Source organism: Mus caroli, chromosome 10 (assembly GCF_900094665.2).
Source record: "Mus caroli chromosome 10, CAROLI_EIJ_v1.1, whole genome shotgun sequence".
Lineage (NCBI taxonomy): Eukaryota > Metazoa > Chordata > Mammalia > Rodentia > Muridae > Mus > Mus caroli.
In genome coordinates, this window is record NC_034579.1 from 23,271,004 (window position 1) to 23,292,461 (window position 21,458).

At 36.7% G+C, this 21,458-nt stretch overlaps 1 protein-coding gene across 3 annotated transcripts in view; it reads right to left on the reverse strand.

Annotated features, from left to right (window-relative positions):
• The window catches only part of Lama2 (laminin subunit alpha 2), a 601,578-nt gene that overhangs the window by 329,094 nt on the left and 251,026 nt on the right, over window positions 1–21,458 (reverse strand). For all 3 annotated transcript variants that reach the window (XM_021173596.2, XM_029482896.1, XM_029482895.1), the window contains exons 10-11: window positions 18,931–19,091; window positions 3,077–3,217 (exon numbers count right to left, since the gene is read on the reverse strand). In XM_021173596.2, coding sequence (XP_021029255.1) covers window positions 3,077–3,217; window positions 18,931–19,091 — 302 coding nt within the window. The remainder of the gene's footprint in view (window positions 1–3,076; window positions 3,218–18,930; window positions 19,092–21,458) is intronic.

Consider the following 21,458-nt stretch of genomic DNA (forward strand, 5'->3'; position numbering starts at 1 on the left):
AAAAAACACAAATAAACACACAAACAAGAAACAGCAGCAGCATGTCCCTCTGGCATATTGACTGGGGTTTTTGAGTATAAGTAGGGAAAAGCTACAGACACTGTAAACATTATATATATACATATATATATATATATTGCATATATACATATATATATATATTATGTATATCATCAATATTACCATATACACTCACATAGAAACCATTGTTTATTTTTGACTTGAAGTTTTTGAGAATCTGATAGAACTATGTCATGATCAGTTTACTGTTTCCTTAAACTGTGATTCCAAGTACTATTTGTGTGTGCGTGAGTGCGAGTGTGAGTGTGTGTGTGTTCCTCAAACCTTTTAGTGTTTGGATATGATCTCTTGCTTACCCTGGTGCTGATGTAATGAGACTGCATTCAAGCACAGGGATCCTCCCCCTCTCTGTCTCCTGCCACTGGGATTATTGATGTCCCATTGCACTAGCAATTTATGTGAGCACTAGCAGTTTAAACTCGGGCCCCTTTGCTAACTGAACCAAAAATAGAAATCCATTCTAATTTATATCAGGTGTTATAATGTTATATAATATATCAAATAATTTGACTTAGAATTTTACATTTTTCACTTCAGTAGTATTTCTTACTGTCTTACTAAACCTAATATTTCACAAGTGTTGTATATGCATTTATAAGGCAGAAGACAAAGGAAATCATACATGCAGGACCTAAAAGGTTCCTTTCATTCAATATTTCCTGTCTTCCTATTTTATAAATTTTCTGTTTTGAGGCTCCAGGTCATTTGAATCCACAGTAATGTTGCTATGACAACATCTCCCCAAACTGCATATATTCTTAACCATAAGATCAGAAGTACTCTGGGGACTCATAGCTTGGCCCAGAAAGAAATCATTTTAAAGGAGGAATAAAAGATGAGTAATGATTTGCTTTACATTATTATACCTCAGTCAAGGTCAAGTATACACTCCCACTTCCAACTGAAACCATCTTGTATAGACAAAACTGTTGGCTGAACTGGAAGGCTAGGAGATTCCAGGCTTGCATTAGTTTTATCATCTCTGTGATCAAATACCCAACATCAACAACTTCAGAGGGAAAGACTTTATTTTTTTCCCATTTTCCAGATTTGTCTATCACAGTGGGCAGATAGTAGTAGAGAAGAACCATTTAACTCACGACAGCCAGTGGGCAGGGCATAAAGATGAAGAATTCATGGCATCATGTTTGCTCCCCAAACTTGCCCCACCATGCCTTACTCCCTCTGAACAGGCCCAACATCCAGTATTCCTACCGTCTCCCAATAGTCTATTCAAAATTTTCTTCCATGAATAGAATAAACCATTGATTAAATGAGAGTCCTTCTGACCCAGATGTCTTTGCATAGATTGAGAGGAACCCTCTCCTCAGACTACAAGCTGATAACCTTGGTTATTCACCACAGAGTCAGCCAGTTTCAGAATTTTACTGCCTAAGAGATAATTTATGTTACAAGCAATAGCAATCACAGTAATAAGACTAACAATGTATATAACACATATAATTTTAATTTTCCTTTTATGTAGAGACTGATTAGTTTTTGATCATTTTAAAAGTTTTTGGATAGTGAAGACTGCTTTAGTCAAAAGAAAATGTTAAAGGCCATTGGCTAGGTAGCCAATAGTAAATTCTGACCTTTGGTTCCCTTTTAGACTTTAGCTGTCTTTAGGTGTTCTGAGACATCTGGGTAGGAGTGTATACCTAGGTTCTGAAGACGAAGACTTTCTACCTAACCCCTGTCCATGAGAAGCCATGAAACTTAAATCTATTGGTGGCATTATCAGAGATGTTATGCATGATTCTGTAAAATTAGAATTTGAGTCCATTTGTTATTATTTCCTTGAGGTTTGCCTTGAAATCAATACATTGGATAAGTATAAAGTTATGCACACTTAGCTATATGAGTGCATTCAGAAACTACTTATTTCAAACTTGACTTACAAGCAATATAAACAGATCAATATTAGATGATTGTGTTTTGGATTTGTTGGCAGATCAAAGCTGGGAGAAAGAAGTGTTTAGGAAGTAGTGTTTCAGAGTAGCAGTCTGTAGAACATGACTGTATGCTACTCTGCAGTTCACAATCTATTAATAGCTATCCAGGTGGAACACCAAGTATCTCAGAGGCCTTTTTCTTGAAGTTTCCTTCTTCACCCACCCTGAAGGTTTCTTTCCAGCCTGAACCCTCTATGCTCTGCACTCAAAGCCCAGCCAATGTAAATGTAGCAATTCCCAGACCTTGTTTACTATTCATGTTTTCTACTGGGGAAGAAATGGCTCTCCACAGACAGGCAGTGGGAAGCACAGTGGGCAATGTGGGTAACGATATAAAACAAGTTTATTTGGAGAAAGATACTCTAAGTTATTGCTGAAGAAGTAATAAGTCAGGTTTTTCTTAAGTGACACATGGAATGTGTTGATGAATGGAATTGCAATATTTACTATGGTGCTCTTACATTTCTTCTCATACCTCTTGTGCTTAGGAGGAAAGCACCACAATTTTTATTATATTTCACTCTTGGGACTTGACAACAGCTATATCAACTTCAGAGAGGAATCCATCTATACATTTCAAACAGTATTTTAATAAAGATTATTTTAGTTCTGTGTGTGTGTACACTTGCAGGCACACACACACACACACACACACACATGTGGGTAAGGTAAATGTATATAAGTATGGGAAGCCAAAAGAGGGCGTAAGATCCCCTGGAGTCAGAGTTACATGTAACTGTGAGCCATCTGTTGTGGGAAAAGGGAAGCAAATTCTAGTCCTCTTCAAGAGCAGTAAGCACTAAGTCATCTCTCTAGGCTACATATAAAAAATATGAAAGGCTTTGAGCCAAAAATACAGAAATAGTATTTGAATGAAATTCCATGCACTTTCATGTTATTCAAGTTTAAGTTGTAACTAGAGTTGTTCTGTTGGTTTTGTTTGTTTGTTTGTTTGTTTTTTCAATTTTCTACAACAGAACAAGAGTAACAGAGAAAGGGAGGCACATGGGGCAGGGTGTAGGGGCAATGAGAATCCTTACATTCCCGTAGGTCCAGTAGGAACTCTGACATCTGTTTGATACCCCTGAACAGAAACACTCCTCACAGCCTTTCTGATTATCTTCTTGCAAGTTGAAGAAACCAGATTTGCAACGGCTACAGTCTTCACCTTCAACATTCTCCTGAAAATGTAGAGAGCTGTGTTAGCAACAGAGGCATCCTTCAAAGGAAGAGTGATATCTGTGCCTGCATAAAGAAAGTATAACTTTACATTTCCATCCATTGTGTGTAATTATAGATAGCAGCTCTAAGATTTCCTGTTATGATCTATTGTTCTAACATCACAGCCTATGTGTATTGTGGGGTTTACTGAGTGCTAAAAAAGTACTCAAACTTATTATTTTGATCTGTATTAACAGCATAGATTAAAAATTATCATAAATCAAAAATAGTGTTCATCTATTGAAAGTGGGGCCAGTATTAGCCTAAGAAATCTGTGTTAGGAAGCAACTTCATCTTCAAACATGTAACAAGCTTAAAACATTTATATTATACAAAATAGTACAGGTTAAAATACATGGATTTGAGGCCACGCATACAAAATTGAGATGTGGAGAATTCAGGGCAAATATGTACAGCATTTTCCTGGTCTTAATAAATAGAAAAGAGGGAAACTTTCTTCCAGCTTAATATTTTTTACAATGCTTTCATTTGCACACTTGCCTAGTAAGTTATTAATATAGTAATATTATGGAAAAATATTCTTGTTTGGTGCCTGTTCTCCAGATTAGTTTCATTAAACCTCATCCCAGTACATGGAAAACATATTTGCTGATAGGTGAAGCTATAATGTGTGCTCAGAGGAATGAAAGCTGACTATAAATCAAAGTCTGGACAGGGTGTAATCTCTCCAAGAAGTGGTTAATCCTGACCAAGACTTCCAGATTAAGGCTTCTTTCTACAGAAAATACATGTCTAGCATCCTAGGCATGTGTGATTACTCATATCCTCTTCCTTGCATTCTTCTTCTACCTCATTGTGCATCATTCCCGTTCTTTCAGGAGCTAACTTTTCCCCCAGCTCTTTCTATAGCTTTAAAAGCATTCCTTTATTATAAGCTCAAAACTATATCCTGGCATACAAAGATTATTCTCTCCTAACACATGTAATATTTAGTCAGAGGTAGAAACCCTTGTGTGCATATATTCCCAGAAAAATAGCAGGTTCCTAGACAATGTTGAGTACTGGCTTTATACGATTTTATTAAGATTAAAAAAATGTTTCATGGTAGTGTTTTTATCATACCAAAGTATTATATGCACACAGTAGAGACTTATTTAAAACATTTGAAGGGGTAAGGATATGATCCAGCGACAAAATGCTTGATTCCTAAGCATGAAGACATATAGGAGTTTTAGCACCAACATCCAAGTTAATAAACAAAGAAACAACAATAACAAAAGAACAAGCAAAGCAGTAGGATTCTGGGTGCATAATATGGTAATCCCAACTCTGAGGAGCCATAGTCAGGAAGTCCCAGAGCTTCCTGTCTATCCAACCCAAGCTAAATTAGCAAGCTCCAAATTCAGTGAAAGAGCCTGTCTCAAAATATGAAGGTGGAGTGTGGTAGAGAAACATATGCAGCATGGCCTTGTCCAGCTTCCACACAAATGTACACACAGACAAATATTCATACACATACACAAATGTACTTGAGCAAGCCAAGATTGAAAGATGGGTTGGTAAAATAGAGAAAAACAGAAGACAGAAAATGGTTCCCAATAAGGAGAAACTTGCAAGAACCAAAAAAGATGTTCTCCTTAGATTTGAAAAAAGTTTACTTAAACTTCAATTTTTGTTTCTTCATGTCTGGGACCCATTTAAAATTCCAACTCATTGTGCATATCTGGGAGCCTCAACCAGGTGGCATGCTTACAGTGTTACTTCATATTATAATTTTTAGTATCTTGATATGTATAGTAATGAAGTGTGATTACTAAAAGTTTCACCAGTTTTAACATTTCTAGGCTGATTCCAAATACATTGAGACAGTAGATGTCAGCCAGAGTAATCAATCCACTCTCAGACCCACTGGGACAAAAAAATCTCCAAAGCAGTGAAGTGAAGAGCATCTTCAAAAGCGTACACAGGCAGAAAAGATGAAACACTTTGATAATTATAATTTAGAATTTTCCATTGAGGACACAGTACAGCTGTTCTGAACACCATGTTCTTCTGTGCTCAGTCCAGTCTACTTTTCATTTACTCTAATTTGAAAGCAAATAATGCCACTTTCCTGAGATCCAGACTGAGATAAACAATTAGACCATTTTAGACATTAGCTACATATTCCTTTGCTCCAGCTTACCTTGCTAGGTGACCTTGAGAAAAATTATGAACAAATTACTGCATATTCAATTTAATCTTATAACCTGAAGCAGCACATTAAACTGGGAATAAGGGGTACTGTAAAGATGAGGATAGAGTCAAGGTCTCTGTTCTTAAAAGCCAGTGTCTGTCTAGATAAAAGGATATGCCTGAAATCAACTTTACTGAAGGTGGAAAATAGTGTATCTCAGAAGCAAATTAATGTATGAGAACACACATAATGAGGTACAGGTCCTTCCTGTGCAGGTTTTATGAGTCTTTAGGATGGAAAGGGGTTTCAAATAAACCTTGAGGCATAGTTTTAAAAAATTCTACTTGATCAGTAAGATAGAAAGACATGCATGTTAGCAAAGATAGGGAAAATATTTAATATGAGGCAAGCTTCATTTGTCACTTACCCTTCCAAAATAAACATAATAAAAACCGCCTATGTGCTAGGAATTTCATTTGACATGAAAAACCAAAGGCCCTACTCTTAAATAAGGGACATTTAAGGCTGTCCTAAGAGACAGGACCTCTTCTCGTAGGCAATGGAAGATAATCAATGAGTGACAAGCAGGAGACAAAGCTCAGAACTACAATTGAGGCACTTGAATTGACAAAGGCAGGTAAATGCCTACAAGAAGTGGGAGAGTGGGACACAGAGATCTTTCACCACTACATAGCAGAGAAATGGGTTAACTCAACAGCTATGGATGCTCACACCCATCGTCTAATAATGAATGTATGTTAGACCAGTGGTTCTCAGCTTTCTAATGCTGTACTCTTTAATACAGTCCCTTGTGATATCATGACCCCTTTACCATAAAACTATTTTGTACCTATTTCATACGTATAATTTTGCTAGTGTCATGAAACAAAATGTAAATATTTTAGGGGAGAGGAGTTTGCCAACTGGGTAGAAACCCACAGGGTGACAATTGCTGTGTTACAGGGAATAAACCAAAAGATCAGTAAAAGAGCCGGATAGACTGACTTTGTATATGTGGGGCATACATTCCCATTACCTATTTTGTATTAACACTCTAGTGAATGTCTTACCTTGCTCATTTGGAGACTTCAGAGCCATGCTGTGTCAGTGAGACTTTGCGAATACTACTGACCAAGTAAATGTTTTCCAAATGGGAACGATCTCTTTGACAAGTCCCTGAACATAGGACTTGAATGACCCTCTTAGTTGGCAACCCTGCCTCCTTGCTCCAAATGGTAGGAGAGTTAGCATTTTGCAAGCTTCTGCTGAAAGAGGATAGGTAATATCCTATACTTTGTTTTTCATGTACTGTGCACTTCTGTCTTCAGTAATTCTAATCTAAACCTGACCTGATTCATAAAGCCATCTTTACAAGTAGATTTCATGTTAATGTTCTGAAGCACATCTTGCCATCAGGTTCTACCTGAGACACATTACCACACGGCTAAATCGGATATAAAACATAGGACCTACTCATGTTTGATCCTTCTGGCTACCTTGAATGTGAAATGCACCTATAGATTCAGTCACTTAACTCTTGCTTTTTTATAGGAAAGTACTATTCTAGAAGCTTGTAGAACCATTGGGAGATAGAGCCTGCTAGAATTAATGAATCACCAGGATCAGACTCTGAGGTCTGATTATGTAGTCCTCTTCCTGTTCATCCTATTTTCCCTGATTATAGTCACCTTATCCTCCTGTTATACCCACACCATGAAGGACTGTCTCTCCTTGAACTTGTAGACTTGTTAAGTCACAGTAAGCTCACCCTCCCTCCCTCCCTCCCTCCCTCCCTCCCTCCATCACTCCCTCCAGTTGCTTCATATTGCTTATTTGGTCATGGTAGCCAGAAAAGTATCTAATACTCCTACTTACAGGGCCTTTTAAATTTGGAATAAAAGGTGAATCAGAGAAATTCTGTTTTGTTTATTACAACTCTATACTTTCTAGGTTTATTAGGTAGGCTCTCTTCCCTTTACCAAATCCCCTCAGAAAGAAGTATGTATGACATTGTGTCAAAAAATGTTTCTTTAAAAATATTGGTTTTGAAGTGATTACTAAAGAACATTGTGGTATGACATATGCGTTCCATGACATAGAGAATAACGTAATTCAAATACAGAAGTAGATTCTGGAAACTTTATGTGTGCCTTAACAATGCAAAATGATCTCCAATTTCTACAGTGTATGCTATATAATCATCTATATAATTAGTACCTTCATACTAAAATATGATCTTGGAGGCCTGTGTCTCACTCTTTCTGCAGGTTTAGGGCATTAAGCTTGTGGTTTTGTTTTAAGCCTGTGAGTCAACATTCTGTCTCTGAGTCTCATTATCCCCCTTATCATATTGCCAGTTAACACAGAAAGATCTTCTCTGATACTGGAGATCTGGAACTTGCATGTTTTGACTCCTAGAAAGAAAATGAACCTGTTCTACAGGTTCTGTTCTACAGGTGAGATCTTTGTGTAACTTAATTTCTTTTGCTACAAATACTAAATTGTTCATAAATGTCCTGCACAGCATTACTTTCTATAACTCATTCATTGAGTCACAGCTGAGCTTCTCTGGTGCAAGCAAGTTAGAGAATAGAAAACTGCACATCAGAGGACTATGACAACTACTATTTTAATTACTGTGATATTTCTCCTTCTTTTTGTTCTATTGCTTCTTTGGGCTGTTACCTTTTTAAAAGTTTCTAACATAATTTGATGTTTTAAAAATATTAAATGCCTCTTAATTTCATCTTCATCAGGGTGTATTGTGTTAAAACCCTTAGCATTTCCAATGGAAAGCTCTTGTCAGTTCACTTGAATATTTTAAGTGTTTACAGTCCATTACTGATTTCCCCAATTTATATATGTAACGACAGTTCTCACACTGAAGATGATGAAATGGCACAATTTAGAGATTTAATATTTTCGTTATAGAAGTTCCTAATACATTTTTACTGTACATTTCTGTTATTCTAATTGTATACTTTAAATGTTAACCAATCATAGGCTATTATTTTCCCATTGTAAATAATCTAAATAATACATTCTTCCATATTGTGATATTAAAAAGTCACTTTGCTTGAGGCTCATGTTCTCAATATATACAAACTATTTTGCATTATCATGACCCTCAAGGGCCTGCTTGGTCACAGTACCCTTATAATCCTAATTATAAACCTTCAGATAGACTGTATATATACACAGACTGTAGAAACACACTGATTTGACATGTAAAATTGATGGTTTTCTCCTTCCAGAACTAAAACCTATCTCCTGGAAATATTTGTTTGGTCAAATATTTCGATTGACTGTACATAGTCAAATGCTTAATTAAACAACACTGTGGTCTAGCCTACAAAACTCTTCTAGTGGCTGCTGTTTATTTCTTCAGTGCTATTTTTCCACAAATTTTCACCACAATTTGCAAAGCCTTATTAGGTAGCTTCCCTTCTTTATTTGTTTTCTGATTTCTTCAGATCAGAGGCCGCTGGGCTGACATCAATTTTCTTTTTGCAATAGCTTCCTCAGTACAGCCTCTCTCTGGAGAAATGGAGTCACAATAGCTTTCCTGTCTCATTCTCACGAAGCTGCCTCCTTATAAATTAGGTACAACTTCAGCACTTTGTTTTTAACTGCAATTGTTAGTCAACTGGGAGTTCTATTGACAAAGTTGCTGAGAACATCTATGGTGACATTTAAGTTATTTTTTTTTAAATGATCATTGCTTCAACAATTTTGTAGGCACGTTTAGGTTTTGAGGCCTATGTAGTCAATTATAGATTTTTTTTTCATGAAGCCATGTGTTTTAATGAGCCTTAGTATTACAATATATCAACACATGGGAGGATATTTAATTAGTAGTGTTTTCTGAGTGCATACTCTTTAAACACACAGATCTTAAGTTACATAATAAGTTGTGGTCTAGGAAAAGATGAAAAGAAATGAGTGTTTTCACTTCTCACAAGCTAAATTTTATTTAATGTTATTTATAAGACTTCCTATATACTAAAGTAGTCAAACAAACAAACAAACAAACAGATTTTACCCAGCAACAATTCAAATAACATCCAAGGTTCTCTGTGCCTTCCATTGCCTGGGCTATAGCTCTTTCTGTATTCCCAGAGGCCTGCTGCCATCTGTGACTACCAGAGGCCTGTGGACAGCAGTGATTGCCAGGCCTTCCAACACCAAGAACAAACAGATAGCTAAAGGCCAGCATAAGAACACAATCTACAAGAGTCAGGCACTACCAGAACCTGGCTACCTTACTATATCAAATACTGGATATCCTAACAGAGCTGAGGCACAAGAAAATAACTCTAAATTTCATCTTATGATGATTATAGGTTCTTTAAAGAGGAAATGAATAAATCCCTTAAAGAAATAGAGAAAAACACAATCAAACAGCTGTAGGAAACGAATAAAACTGGTCAGGACTTGAAAAATATAAGCAATAAAGATAACACAAACTAAGGAAACCCTTAGTGGAAAATGTAGGTAAGAGAACAGGAACTAGAGAGATGAAAGAGAGAATCTCAGTCAGAGAATATATGATAGAAGAAATTGATCCATCGATTAAAGAAAATGATAAGTCTAAAAAGTTTCTAATGCAAACATCCAGGAAAATTGGGATACTATGAAAAGACTAAACCTAGTAATAATAGGAATAGAAGAAGATTCCCAGTTCAAAGGACCAGAACATATTTTCAATAAAATCATAAAAGAAAATTTCCCTAATCTAAAGGAAGAAAATCTTATAAAAATATAAGAAGCTTAGAGAACACTAAATAGAATGGATCAGAAAAGAAAACTCCACCTGCCACATAATAATCAAAACACTGAATATACAGAACAAAGAAAAAAATACTAAAAGCCTTAAGGGAGAAAGGCCAAGTAACACATAAAAGCAGAACTGTCTGAATGATACCAGACTTCTCAACAGAGGGCTTGGGAAGATGTCTTATGGTTTCTGAGAGACCACATATGTCAGCCCAGGTATTGTACCCAACAAGACTCTTAATCACCATAAATGGAGAAAGCAAGATATTCCATGAAAAAAAAATCAAAAAACAGCAAAACAACAGAACAAAACAAAACAAAACCAAAACCAAACAAACAAAAAGCTCCAAGGAAAGGAACTTAGCTACCCCAAAGAAAACAAGAAAACACAGGAAACAAATAACCCCACACCTGCAAAACCAAAGGAAAGGAAACACAAACACACACCAACACACACACACACAACAATAACAAAATAGCATGAATTAGCAATCATTAGTCATTAAAATTTAGGGGAATGCCAGGGCCAAGAAGTGGGAGTGGGTGGGTAGGGGAATGGGGGAGGAGGGTATGGGCGACTTTTGGGATAGCACTGGAAATATAAATGAAGAAAATACCTAATAAAAAAATTTATAAACATTAATGGACTCAAGTCCCCAATAAAAATACTCAGGCTAACAGAATGGATGTGAAAACAAGATTGATCATTCTGCTGCATACAAGAAACACACCTCAGTAATAAAAATACACATTACCTCAGAGTAAAGGGCTCAAAAATATTTCCCAAACAAATGGACCCAAGAAGCAAGCTGGAGTAGCAATTCTAATATGTAATAAAATAGAATTTTAACTAAAATTAATCAAAATAAATGGGAATGCCATTTTATTCTCCTCAAAGGAAGAATCCACTGGGATGATGTCTCAATTCTGAACATATATGCCCCAAATGCAAGGGTAACCATATTAGTAAAAGAACATTACTCAAGTTTAAAGCACACCTAGAATCCCACACATTAAACGTGGGAGACTTTAATACTCCAACTTCAACAACATACTGGATATCAAAACAGAAACTAAACAGAGAAATAATGAAATTAACCAAGTTATACATCTAATGGACCTAACAGAGATCTACAGAACATTTCACCCAAACACAAAAGAATATACCCTTTCTTAACACCTCATAGGACCTTCTAAAACAATGACCACAAATCACGCCTCAACAGATATGAGAAAATCGAAATAAGTCCTTTTATCTTACCAGACTGCCGTGGATTAAAGCTGGACTTCAACAACAACAGAAATAAGAGAGCCTACAAACTCATGGAAACTGAACCCCTCTTCATTCAAGAACCACTGAGTCAGGGAATAAATAAATAAATAAATCCTCAAATTCAATGAAAATAAAGGCACAACACACCCAAAATTATGGGGACACAATGAAAGCAGTGCTAAGAGAAACGTTCATAGTGCTAAGTGCCTTCATAAAAGAATTGGAGAGATCTCTACAAGCAATTTAAAAGCACACTTGAAAGTTCTAGAATAAAAAGAAGCATACGTGCCCAAGAGGAGTTCAAACTCAAGGCAGAAATTAATAAACTTGAAACAAAGGGAACAATACAAAGAATAAACAGAACCAAAAGCTGACTCTGAGAAAATCAACAAAATAGACAAACCCTTAGCCAAACTAACTGAAAGGCAGAGATACTGTATCCAAACTAACAAAGTCAGAAATAAAAAGGGGGATTTTACAACAGACACTGAGGAAACTGAAAAAATCATTGAGTCTTACTTCAAAAGACTATATTACATAAAATTGTCTAAATGAAATGGATGATTTCTTGATAGAATCCACTTACCAAAGTTAAATCAAGATCAGGTAACAATATAAATAGTCCTATGACTCCTGAGGAAGTAGATGCAGTCATCAAAATCTTCCAACCAACCAACCGACAGACAGACAGACAGACAGATAGACATACCAGGGCCAGATGGTTTTAGCTCAGAATTCTGCCATATTAATACCAGTATTCCTCAATCTATTCCACAAAGTAGAAACAGAAGGAACACTGCCACATTCATTCAATGAGGCCATAGTCACCTGCTAAGAACCAGCCTCAACTTAGAGAGGGATTCTAAGAGAAGGGGTATCTGGCAATGGTGAAAATAAACAACTGGAAGTTAAATCATGGTTCTGAGCTGGTGCCCTATGTTCTACTTGAGATGGTTTTCCAGGTGGCTTTCTCTCTGTATTCTGCTTTCTCTGGAGATCTCTAGATAGTTTTCTCTCTAGACAGCTTTTTCTTGCTATTCTTTGCTACAGACAGTTCTCTAAGAAATTCCCTCTTGCTATTCTAAAAAATTCTCTGGATAGCTCATCCCTTGCCCATTATTAAGCCCAGTCTTTTATTTTACAGATCAATTGAGTCATTTATTCCAAGCTCCAGTCTGATTGTTCTATGAATCAGCATCTCTTGCCTCAGCTCCTTGACTCTTAGGAAGAGACAGCCAGCATAAGCACAGATAGGAAGATAGCTGGGTGAGACTGTGCTGTAGAATTACCATGCTGATCATTCTTGCATCTAAATTTGCTTTGTCTCAGGCTGACCTGGAACTCGGGAATCTTCCTGAATTTGTATCTGCATGTCTTTGTATTTTTGTGACAAGCTGGCTCATAGTGTAGCTGCAACTGTTTCTCTAGATCTGTGAAGCTCCTTAGACAACTCATATTGTATCTTTATATTTTTGCATAGTTGAAAAATTATATTTTTGAACTCATGTCTTTAGAGTTCTTTACCACAGCCTTTACCACAGGCTATCCTAAAGTTCCTAGCATTTACCATTTTCCTAAAGACATGCACACACCCTTGACTTCTGGACTCCTGCTGTTTCTAATTATCCTGGAGTCATTAACCTTAACAGAAAGGACATTCCTCAAAGGCAGAACATGGAAATATGTACATAATTATACAAACAAGCCTTATGCCCACAGCAGCCATCAACAGTTCTGAAGGTTCATGCCCTGTTGGCCTTGTTCCAGGGATGCGAACCCTGTCATTCCACCCCTACTAAGGTCAGACTTGACAGCCACTCAGATACCTAAACTACACAAAGACTCAACAACAACAACAACAACAACAAAAGAATTTGAGACCAATTTCCCTTATGAACATTATGGTGGTTTGAATATGCTTGGCCCAGGGAGTGGCAGTGTTTGGAGGTATGGCTTTGTTTGAGTAGGTGTGTCCTTGTGACAGGAAGTCTGTCACTGTGTTGAGTGATCTTTAAGATCCTCATTCTAGCTGGCTGGAGGCCAGTCTTCCCCTAGCTGCTTTTAGGACAAGAGGTGGAACTCTCAGTTTCTCCAGCCCCATGTCTGCCTAGATGTCACTATTTGCCCACTTTGATTATAATGTACTGAACATTGGATCCTACAAGCCAGCTCCAAATAAATGTCTTTATAAGAGTTGCCTAGGTCATAATGTCTGTTCACAGCAACAAAACCCTAAATAAGATAGAAGTTGGCACTAGGAGTAGATCTGATCTGGTTTTGTTTAGAAGAAAGTAGATTTAAGGACTTTGGATTTGGGAATCAGTGGAATGCTTTAAGAGGGGATTACTGGGACATCCTAGTAGGAACATGGAAGACTTTGTCGCTTAGAGTGATTTGAACTGTGGAAGCCTCATTCTAGAGGTTTCAGAGGAAAAAAATTAATATGTGGCTGAGAGACTGTTTTGTGATATTTTGCCCTTGTCTGTAGATTCTACCTAAAAGTAAGGTAGAGAGATTTATATTAATTGCATTGACAAAGAAAGTTTCACAAGAGCCCAACAGAGACTTTGTTCTCTGGTTAAGTCTCACAGAGAGCTTTCTGAACAAGCGTAGCAAGCTTAGAAAGGAAAAAATATAATATGTATGTCTCAAGTAATGAAGAAGCATCAGGAAGTGGAAATGAATTCTGTCTTCAAGAAGATAGATTAAGGAAGTGGTGATCCCAGGGCAAGATCACACCCACCTTAGCTTACTGTTTGTGTTTGTAGCTGAACAAAGAATAGTTTTAATCTGGAATGAATTACAGTCCAGAAATGGAGGGCATACTTGTGATGCAGTTCTTGAGGCTGGAAGACACAGACTTTTGATCTGTATCTTGAGGAAGAGTAGCCATGAAAAGCTGAGGCCCAGGCAGTATGGTACACACTTTTAATTCCAGAAGACAAAGTTCAAAGCCAGCCTGGGACAGAGCAAGTTCTAGGTGAAGAAAAGCTTAAGTCCAGGTGTGGTGGTACAGGCCTTTAATCCCAGCATTCAGGAGACAGAGCCATGCAGATCTCTTAGTTCAAGGTCAATCTACAGAGCAAGTTCCAGGACAGCCAAGCTTAGGCAGTGAGGGAGTTGGAAAACAGAAAGCTAGTAAATAGAATAAGGAGCAGGACATGTTCCAACCCCAGAAAGCAGCAGAACTTTGCCATATAGCTCTGGCTTTAGAGTCAAAAATAGAAGGGACTACTGAGATAGTTGATGCTGACTTATGGAACTAAGAAACTAACTATGATTGAGACGAGACAAGCATCATGGGAGAGAAATCTGGGAAGTGTTTTCTGAGAGCACAAAGAAGCCGTGTTTCAGATATAGACAAGATTGTACCTCATGCTGTAGCCAGACTTGGCAATGTGTAAGAATCACCCAGGTGGCACTTGTTTTGAAGGTATGAAGTGGGAATTATGAAGAGCAGCTGAGGCTTGGCACTGTGAAAGGTCATTGGTGAAGGTTCAGCTACAAATGAGTAGGGGCCCTATGTCCAACCAGTGCATACTCTCTAGTTGGTGGTTCTGTCTCTGTGAGCCCCCATGGGCACAGGATAGTTTATTCTGTAGGTCTATTTGAGGAGTCCTTTCCAATTCCAACTCCCTCCTTTCTTCTCCCTACTCTTCCACGAGACTGCCCAAGATCATCTTTGTTTGGTGGTGTGTCTTTGTATCTCTGCCCATAAACTGCTGAAAAGAGCCTCTCAGAAGACAGTAATGCTAGGCTAATAGTGTCAGGGGTTGGATATTTCCTATGGGATAGCTCTAGAGTTAGTACAGTCATTGCTTTACCATTCCCTCAGTCTCTGCTCCAACTTTATCCCTGTAGTTCTCATAGAGAGGACAAATTTTGGATGGAAAGTTTTGTGGATAGAGCCCCCCCTCCCTCTACAGGAAGTTCACCTGGTTTTAGGAAGTGGCCTCTTCAAGCACTGTATCCCCCACTTTGAGGAATCCCAACCAGTGTCAAAGACTCCTGAGAGGCTCCCCTGCCCTAGAGTTGCTCCCCCTAGTGACTTCTACTCCCTTTCCCATCCCTGCCCCTCCACACTCTTGATCCTAACCCCTGTTTCCTTCCCTACATGAATTGCTAACTTATTTAGGATAAATCTTTAGATGTGAAATATCTAGAGGACAGGGTACAGCAATCTCCAGGATGTTAGTGATGCTAATTAGCCCAATAACAATTGATAGAGAATCAATCTCTCCGTGTGTCTTTCTGTCTCTGTCTTTCTGCCTTTCAGTCTCTCTGTGTCTGTCTTCCTTTCGGTCTGTCTGTCTGTCTCTTTCAGAAGGTACATACTAGAATATTAGTGTTTGAAATGTTTTATTTTTGCATGTTATAATGGAAGAATCCTACTCTCCCATAACACACAGGTTCCAGGATTTGATTGCTCATTAGCCATTAATGTCTCTTCTTCTAAAACTCCAGAGAGATCAGAAAGCTATTTAGCTGCATCTACAAATTTAGGAGAGCTCTATTCTCCTCCCCACATTTGGAAAACATTTTCCATTCTCTGAAATAATCAGTTCAGCAGTTCAATGCCAGTTTATCTATGTGAGCCAGTTCAAGAGTATTAACCTCCCAAATAATGAACTTCATGTTAAAACCAAGATTCACCTTCTACCTATACTTCACAAATCTTGTTACTCAAATTGACTTGAGCTTAGGTCTAACAAATTTTGGCTTTGGTCTGAAACCTAGTAACTCCCATATATTTCTTGAATCTAAATGTTTTTAAGTATACTAGCTGTCTTTATCCATCCAATTTATATGTCTGAAATAATAGAAGCTGGAAACGTTTTTACTATCTCAGTAAGTTCAGAACAGCATTTAGAATCTTAGTCACTTACAATTCACAAAAGAAAAAAAATAGGCCCCAGTTTCCCTAACGAAGTTCTTTAAATTGTTTTCATACCCAATGGATAGCTCTTACTCAAGAAGACCACGAAAAGAGAGCCAGGCCAGCCAGACAACTCATCACATAAGGTGCTGCTTGCCGAACTGACAACCAAAGTTCAATTCTCATGCTTCACAAGGAATACTGAAAGAACAATCTCCTACAGGTTCTTCTTGATGTTTACAGAAGTGCTGTGAAAGTGTGTGTGTGTGTGTGTGTGTATGTATATATATATATATATATATATATATATATATACATACACACAATAAACCAATAGATGTAATTTAAAAGTTTGAAAATTAAAAAGCATTTTAAAAGGACAGTTAAGAAAAATTCTTATGGAAAAATATAAGAAATATGTATGTAAATTATTATTATGTATTTTACAATGCATACTTGTAAACAATGCACAATTGTTTCAAATCATACTTTGAAAAAAGAAGAAAATATTTTATTCCTTTCTGCACTACTAGGTGTTCTTTTCAGTAAATTATATGCATGGCTGTTTAAAATACTTAGCAATTTATCATTCTTGTAGACAAGAAATGATGGGCAATTCATCACAGTGGTGTTGCCTGTACATTGTGACATAGTTCATTATAAGACACCATGACATAATTATGTTGTGACATAGTTTTGTGATATAACTAGCTCAATCACTATGTGTGTATATTTTTTGTATATTAAGGGTTTGTTGACATCTTCTTCACCTAGCTTTTTGCAAAATTTCATCATATGACTTCTTAAGAGCTGATTTTTTTTTATATTTAAAATACCACACTGTTCAAAGACATTGCTTTTAATGATGTCATTTAGTTAATTTTAAGTCACTTTTACAATTTCTTAATTATGGGTTGTTGGAGTATTTTAATTGTGTGTTTAGGGTTTCAAGTATCTTCATGGAGGCATTTTTCTCTTCAAGGTTAGAACCACTCTTTAGAAGACTTGACAAGTTTGCAGAGCTGTCCCTGTGAGCATAGCTAATCTCCATAGCTCTCCTGCTCTAGCCTTTGGGGCACTGCCTCCAAAAGAAGCTGAATGAGATGAGGCTTGCCTAACTCTTCTATTATTCATTCCTTAAACAGAGTAGACGCCCAGACTTTTTTAGAAGGTGTATATCTAAAAGTGACTCTTTTCCCCTGCTTGAGTTCTATATTCTACAAACTTGCAAAGTTCCTCTCCCACTTTCAGCTTAGCCTTACCTGTCCTGCACTGAAGAAAATGACAAAATGAGAGATGGCTGCAGCATTCTGGGAAGGCAAGGAAGCATGCACAATGTTTTCCCCAGTGTTTATTAGAGGAGAAGAACTGGAGGCTGTAGGGTGTCCTCTGCAGGATTCAGTGCAGGGGTGTGGTCCTGAACCAAGCCATCACTCAGTAACAGGAGTTCAGTACTGCTCTTAGAAAACAATTTTTCATTTCAGATACTACTGGAATGCAATGCACTAAATCTAGAAAGTTTATTATATTTCAACACATGAGAGCTTTCATAATGGCTTTTTAGTCACTATATAGGCAAAAAGTGATCCAATTTCAAAAGACCAATATCGGTGCTTAAATAGTCTCTAATATAATACATGTATACTACATAAACAATTGATTTACATAGTTATTATTATAAGTATGTACGTAAGTATACATAAAATATACGAATAATATACTATATAGCATTTTAGGAATGTTTTTCCTAGTACATACTTAATATTAAAAATATTTTACTATGCTACAATATTTGCATACACCAAAATATATGTGTGCCAACTATTACCATATGTACCTAAATAAGTGTAATAAATTAGCAAAGAAAAGTTTTAATTCAACTGTCTTTCATGTTCATAATAATGTGCATGCGACTATTTGAAAAAGATTGCTCATTCACTCAGAAAACACAGTTACTATCAAAACACCATGAACAGACTTCTGTAGCTGAAGCAAATCAGTGCTACCATTCTGGACTTGTGCATGCGTCTGCTTCCTATGTGCGTGGAGGCTGCAGGTGTAATATGCCCCTTAGTGTCAACATGATGAGCTATTAGCTGATGCTGTACAAGAAATAAAATTGCCTTCCTGAAAGTACTCATGGGAGAACATCTCAAATCTTTACCCAATTCCACTAGGCCTTTTCTCACTTTGATAAGGAGACAGAAGATTTAAATATGGTGAAAATTTTGAAGACTTATCTCTACTCAGATTTTATGGAATTATTTTTTATAATCCAAAATTAAATCCACAACAGGATTCTTCTAGGAAACAAATACAAAGGTATATAGTTATAATTTGAAACAACTACCTTTTCAAGTGATTCATACATACATACATACATTTTTGTACAATGGGAGAAAAATGATTTTTTTTAATAAAATGACATAGATCACTAATAGCAGATATGGCAGTGAGCCTGCTCAGCATTTAATGACACATAAAGTAGTAGTCATACAACAGATAGTCATATGCACAGGAAAAAGCTTTACAAATGCCGAGTAACAGCAGACATAACAGAGAAGCTGCCCTATGTCTCAACAGTGGAACATAATCAAATTAGCCAACGTACCTTACAGCTACAGGGCCCAAGGCAAGGGTCCTCATTTGTGCTCCCCAAGCCACTACAGTTGCAGGGTTGGCAGTCTGGGTAACCACGGTAACCCCTGACACAGCGATCACAGTTCATGCCTCCAAAGCCAGTTTTGCAGTGACAGGATCCAGGTTTCAACCCTAAGGGGAAAAAGCATTTTATATCAACACATTCAAAGGAAAATAGATTTAATTCCTCAGGTTTTAGTTACAGTAACTGTTAAATTGGATTCTGATCACAAATTTACATTTTTAAAATTTTTTCTATTATTTATAAATCTAAAGCAATTCTAAATTTAAATATATTTTATTCATTTTCTTCCCCACCCCTAAGTCTTTCCATATTCTCCCTGATCCCTACTAATTCAACTTTAAATTCTTTCTCAAAAATAAAAACCTAACACAACAGCAAAGGTTAGAAAAACAGAATACAACACCAAAATAAATAAAAGAACACACACACACACCAAACTACAACCAAATAAAAGTATACACAAAAACTATGGAGTACACTATATGTTAGTCAGCTACTTCTAAACATGAGGATTGCCATGTTTTAAAGATAAAATGAAAACTATCACATCAAAGATGGAAGAGATAAACCAATAGAAGGAAAAGAGACCCAAGAGAAGGAACAAGAATTAGAGATTCACTAGCTTGTTTACCCAGGAGTTATATAAAAACACTACATTGGAAGTTATAATATACACAAAGAGGACCTGGTGCAGGTCCTGTGCATTCTGTTTCAGTCTCTGTGAGTTCACATGAACCTCTCTCATGTTGGTTTAAATGACCTTCTTTTCTTGTATATGCCATTAAAGCTGTAACTAAAGGGTCTTTAGGAGCTTAATAAAAATGTCAGTGGTTGTGCAAACACAGCAGTTCTATGTGTCTGTAAAACATATTAAAAATAAGTGGCTACAGAGATAGTTATGCAGTTAACAGCACCTGCACATCTTACAGAGGAGCAGGCTTGGTTCCAAGCACCAATATGATGCTCCCAATCATCGAAAACTCCTGTTCCAGGGGATTCAACCAGCTCTCTGTTGCCAGACACTCATATGGTGTACATATACACATGCAGAGAGAACATCCATGCCCATTAAAAAACTGTGAACTCCATCAAGCAAAGACAAAGCATAAGGAAATGCAACAATACAGTGTATGAAAACATGGAAAAAAAGGAACAGGAAACATGAATAAGTCAAATACACATTCAACTACTGTGAAGAATATGCTTGCGTAATGTGCACAGGAGTCTTGAAAATAGCTGGAAATAAACACAGAGAGCATGAGTATATGTCCGGAAAGTGTGAGGAAAAGTAAAAATAGCTGCATAAATACTAATTGGAGCTATGAGTTTATATTGTTGAAGATGGCTAAGAGTACTTGCTGCTCTTCCAGAGAACCCTGGTTCAAGTCCCACCTCCCACATGGCAACTCAAAATTATCAGTACACCCAGTTCCCCTTATGGACCCAATAAAGGAAAAAAGTGAAATAAGAAAAGGACAGTATTAAATTGTTTCTCTTTATAAAATTTTATTATTATTGCTTCTAAACTACCATTTTATTATGCATGTAATTTCCTAATTTTCTATTTCTATAGATTTTTTTTAAACAATGTACTTTTATTTTAGTGTGGAGCTTAATATCATTCATAACAATATTAGCATTTATTTGTCATTTTAAAAAAGAAAAAAAATTATGAAAACAGGCTTTAAATTTAAGGTTATTAGGGCAAAAGTTCACACAGTCTTTTCCTTTTGCTCATTTCAATAGCTACTCATCCAGGGCAACTAGCCTGAAAGCAGATCCCAAATATTAATTTTATTATGTTGCCAAACTTGATTCTTTGATGTTGAGAGTTTATCATGAATTTTAATCTTCAAAGTATTTGTTTTCACTTCATAGAACTGCCATCTGTGATCCTTCCCCCACATGTGGTGTCACCTAGAACCCACAGTGCAATTTCCATTCACTCGCATTACTGCCCACACATCTCACAATGCTGTCAGCTTACACTGGAACCTGTAACATTACAGCAGTCTAAGTAACAGCATCCAAAACATTGTATATGTAATATGTGTGCTTTATACATAAATATCTTCTCTTCTTATATTCCTCTACCACACATAGCACACACAATTGTCATATAATATCGATTTTAACAAGGAAATATCACATAGATGACAGTGAGCCAATAAGATTGTGTTGCCTGGTGACATCATGGTTTGTATGAAGCTCACTGTGACATTTCTACAATTAATGCACTTAATGACAAATTTCTAAGAATTTATCCTATAATAAAATGACACATTGCTAAACACATACATCAAGACAGATCGATATTTTTGTTTGCTTTTCAAACAATACAATTCAGCATAAAATAAGTTATTATGGTAAAAAAAAATGGAGTCCTATAGGGCCCACCATTGGATGTTAAAATTCTGACTATATGAATGGAATTACTGAAAAATTCTCTGCAAGAAAAGGGATGTTTGTCATTT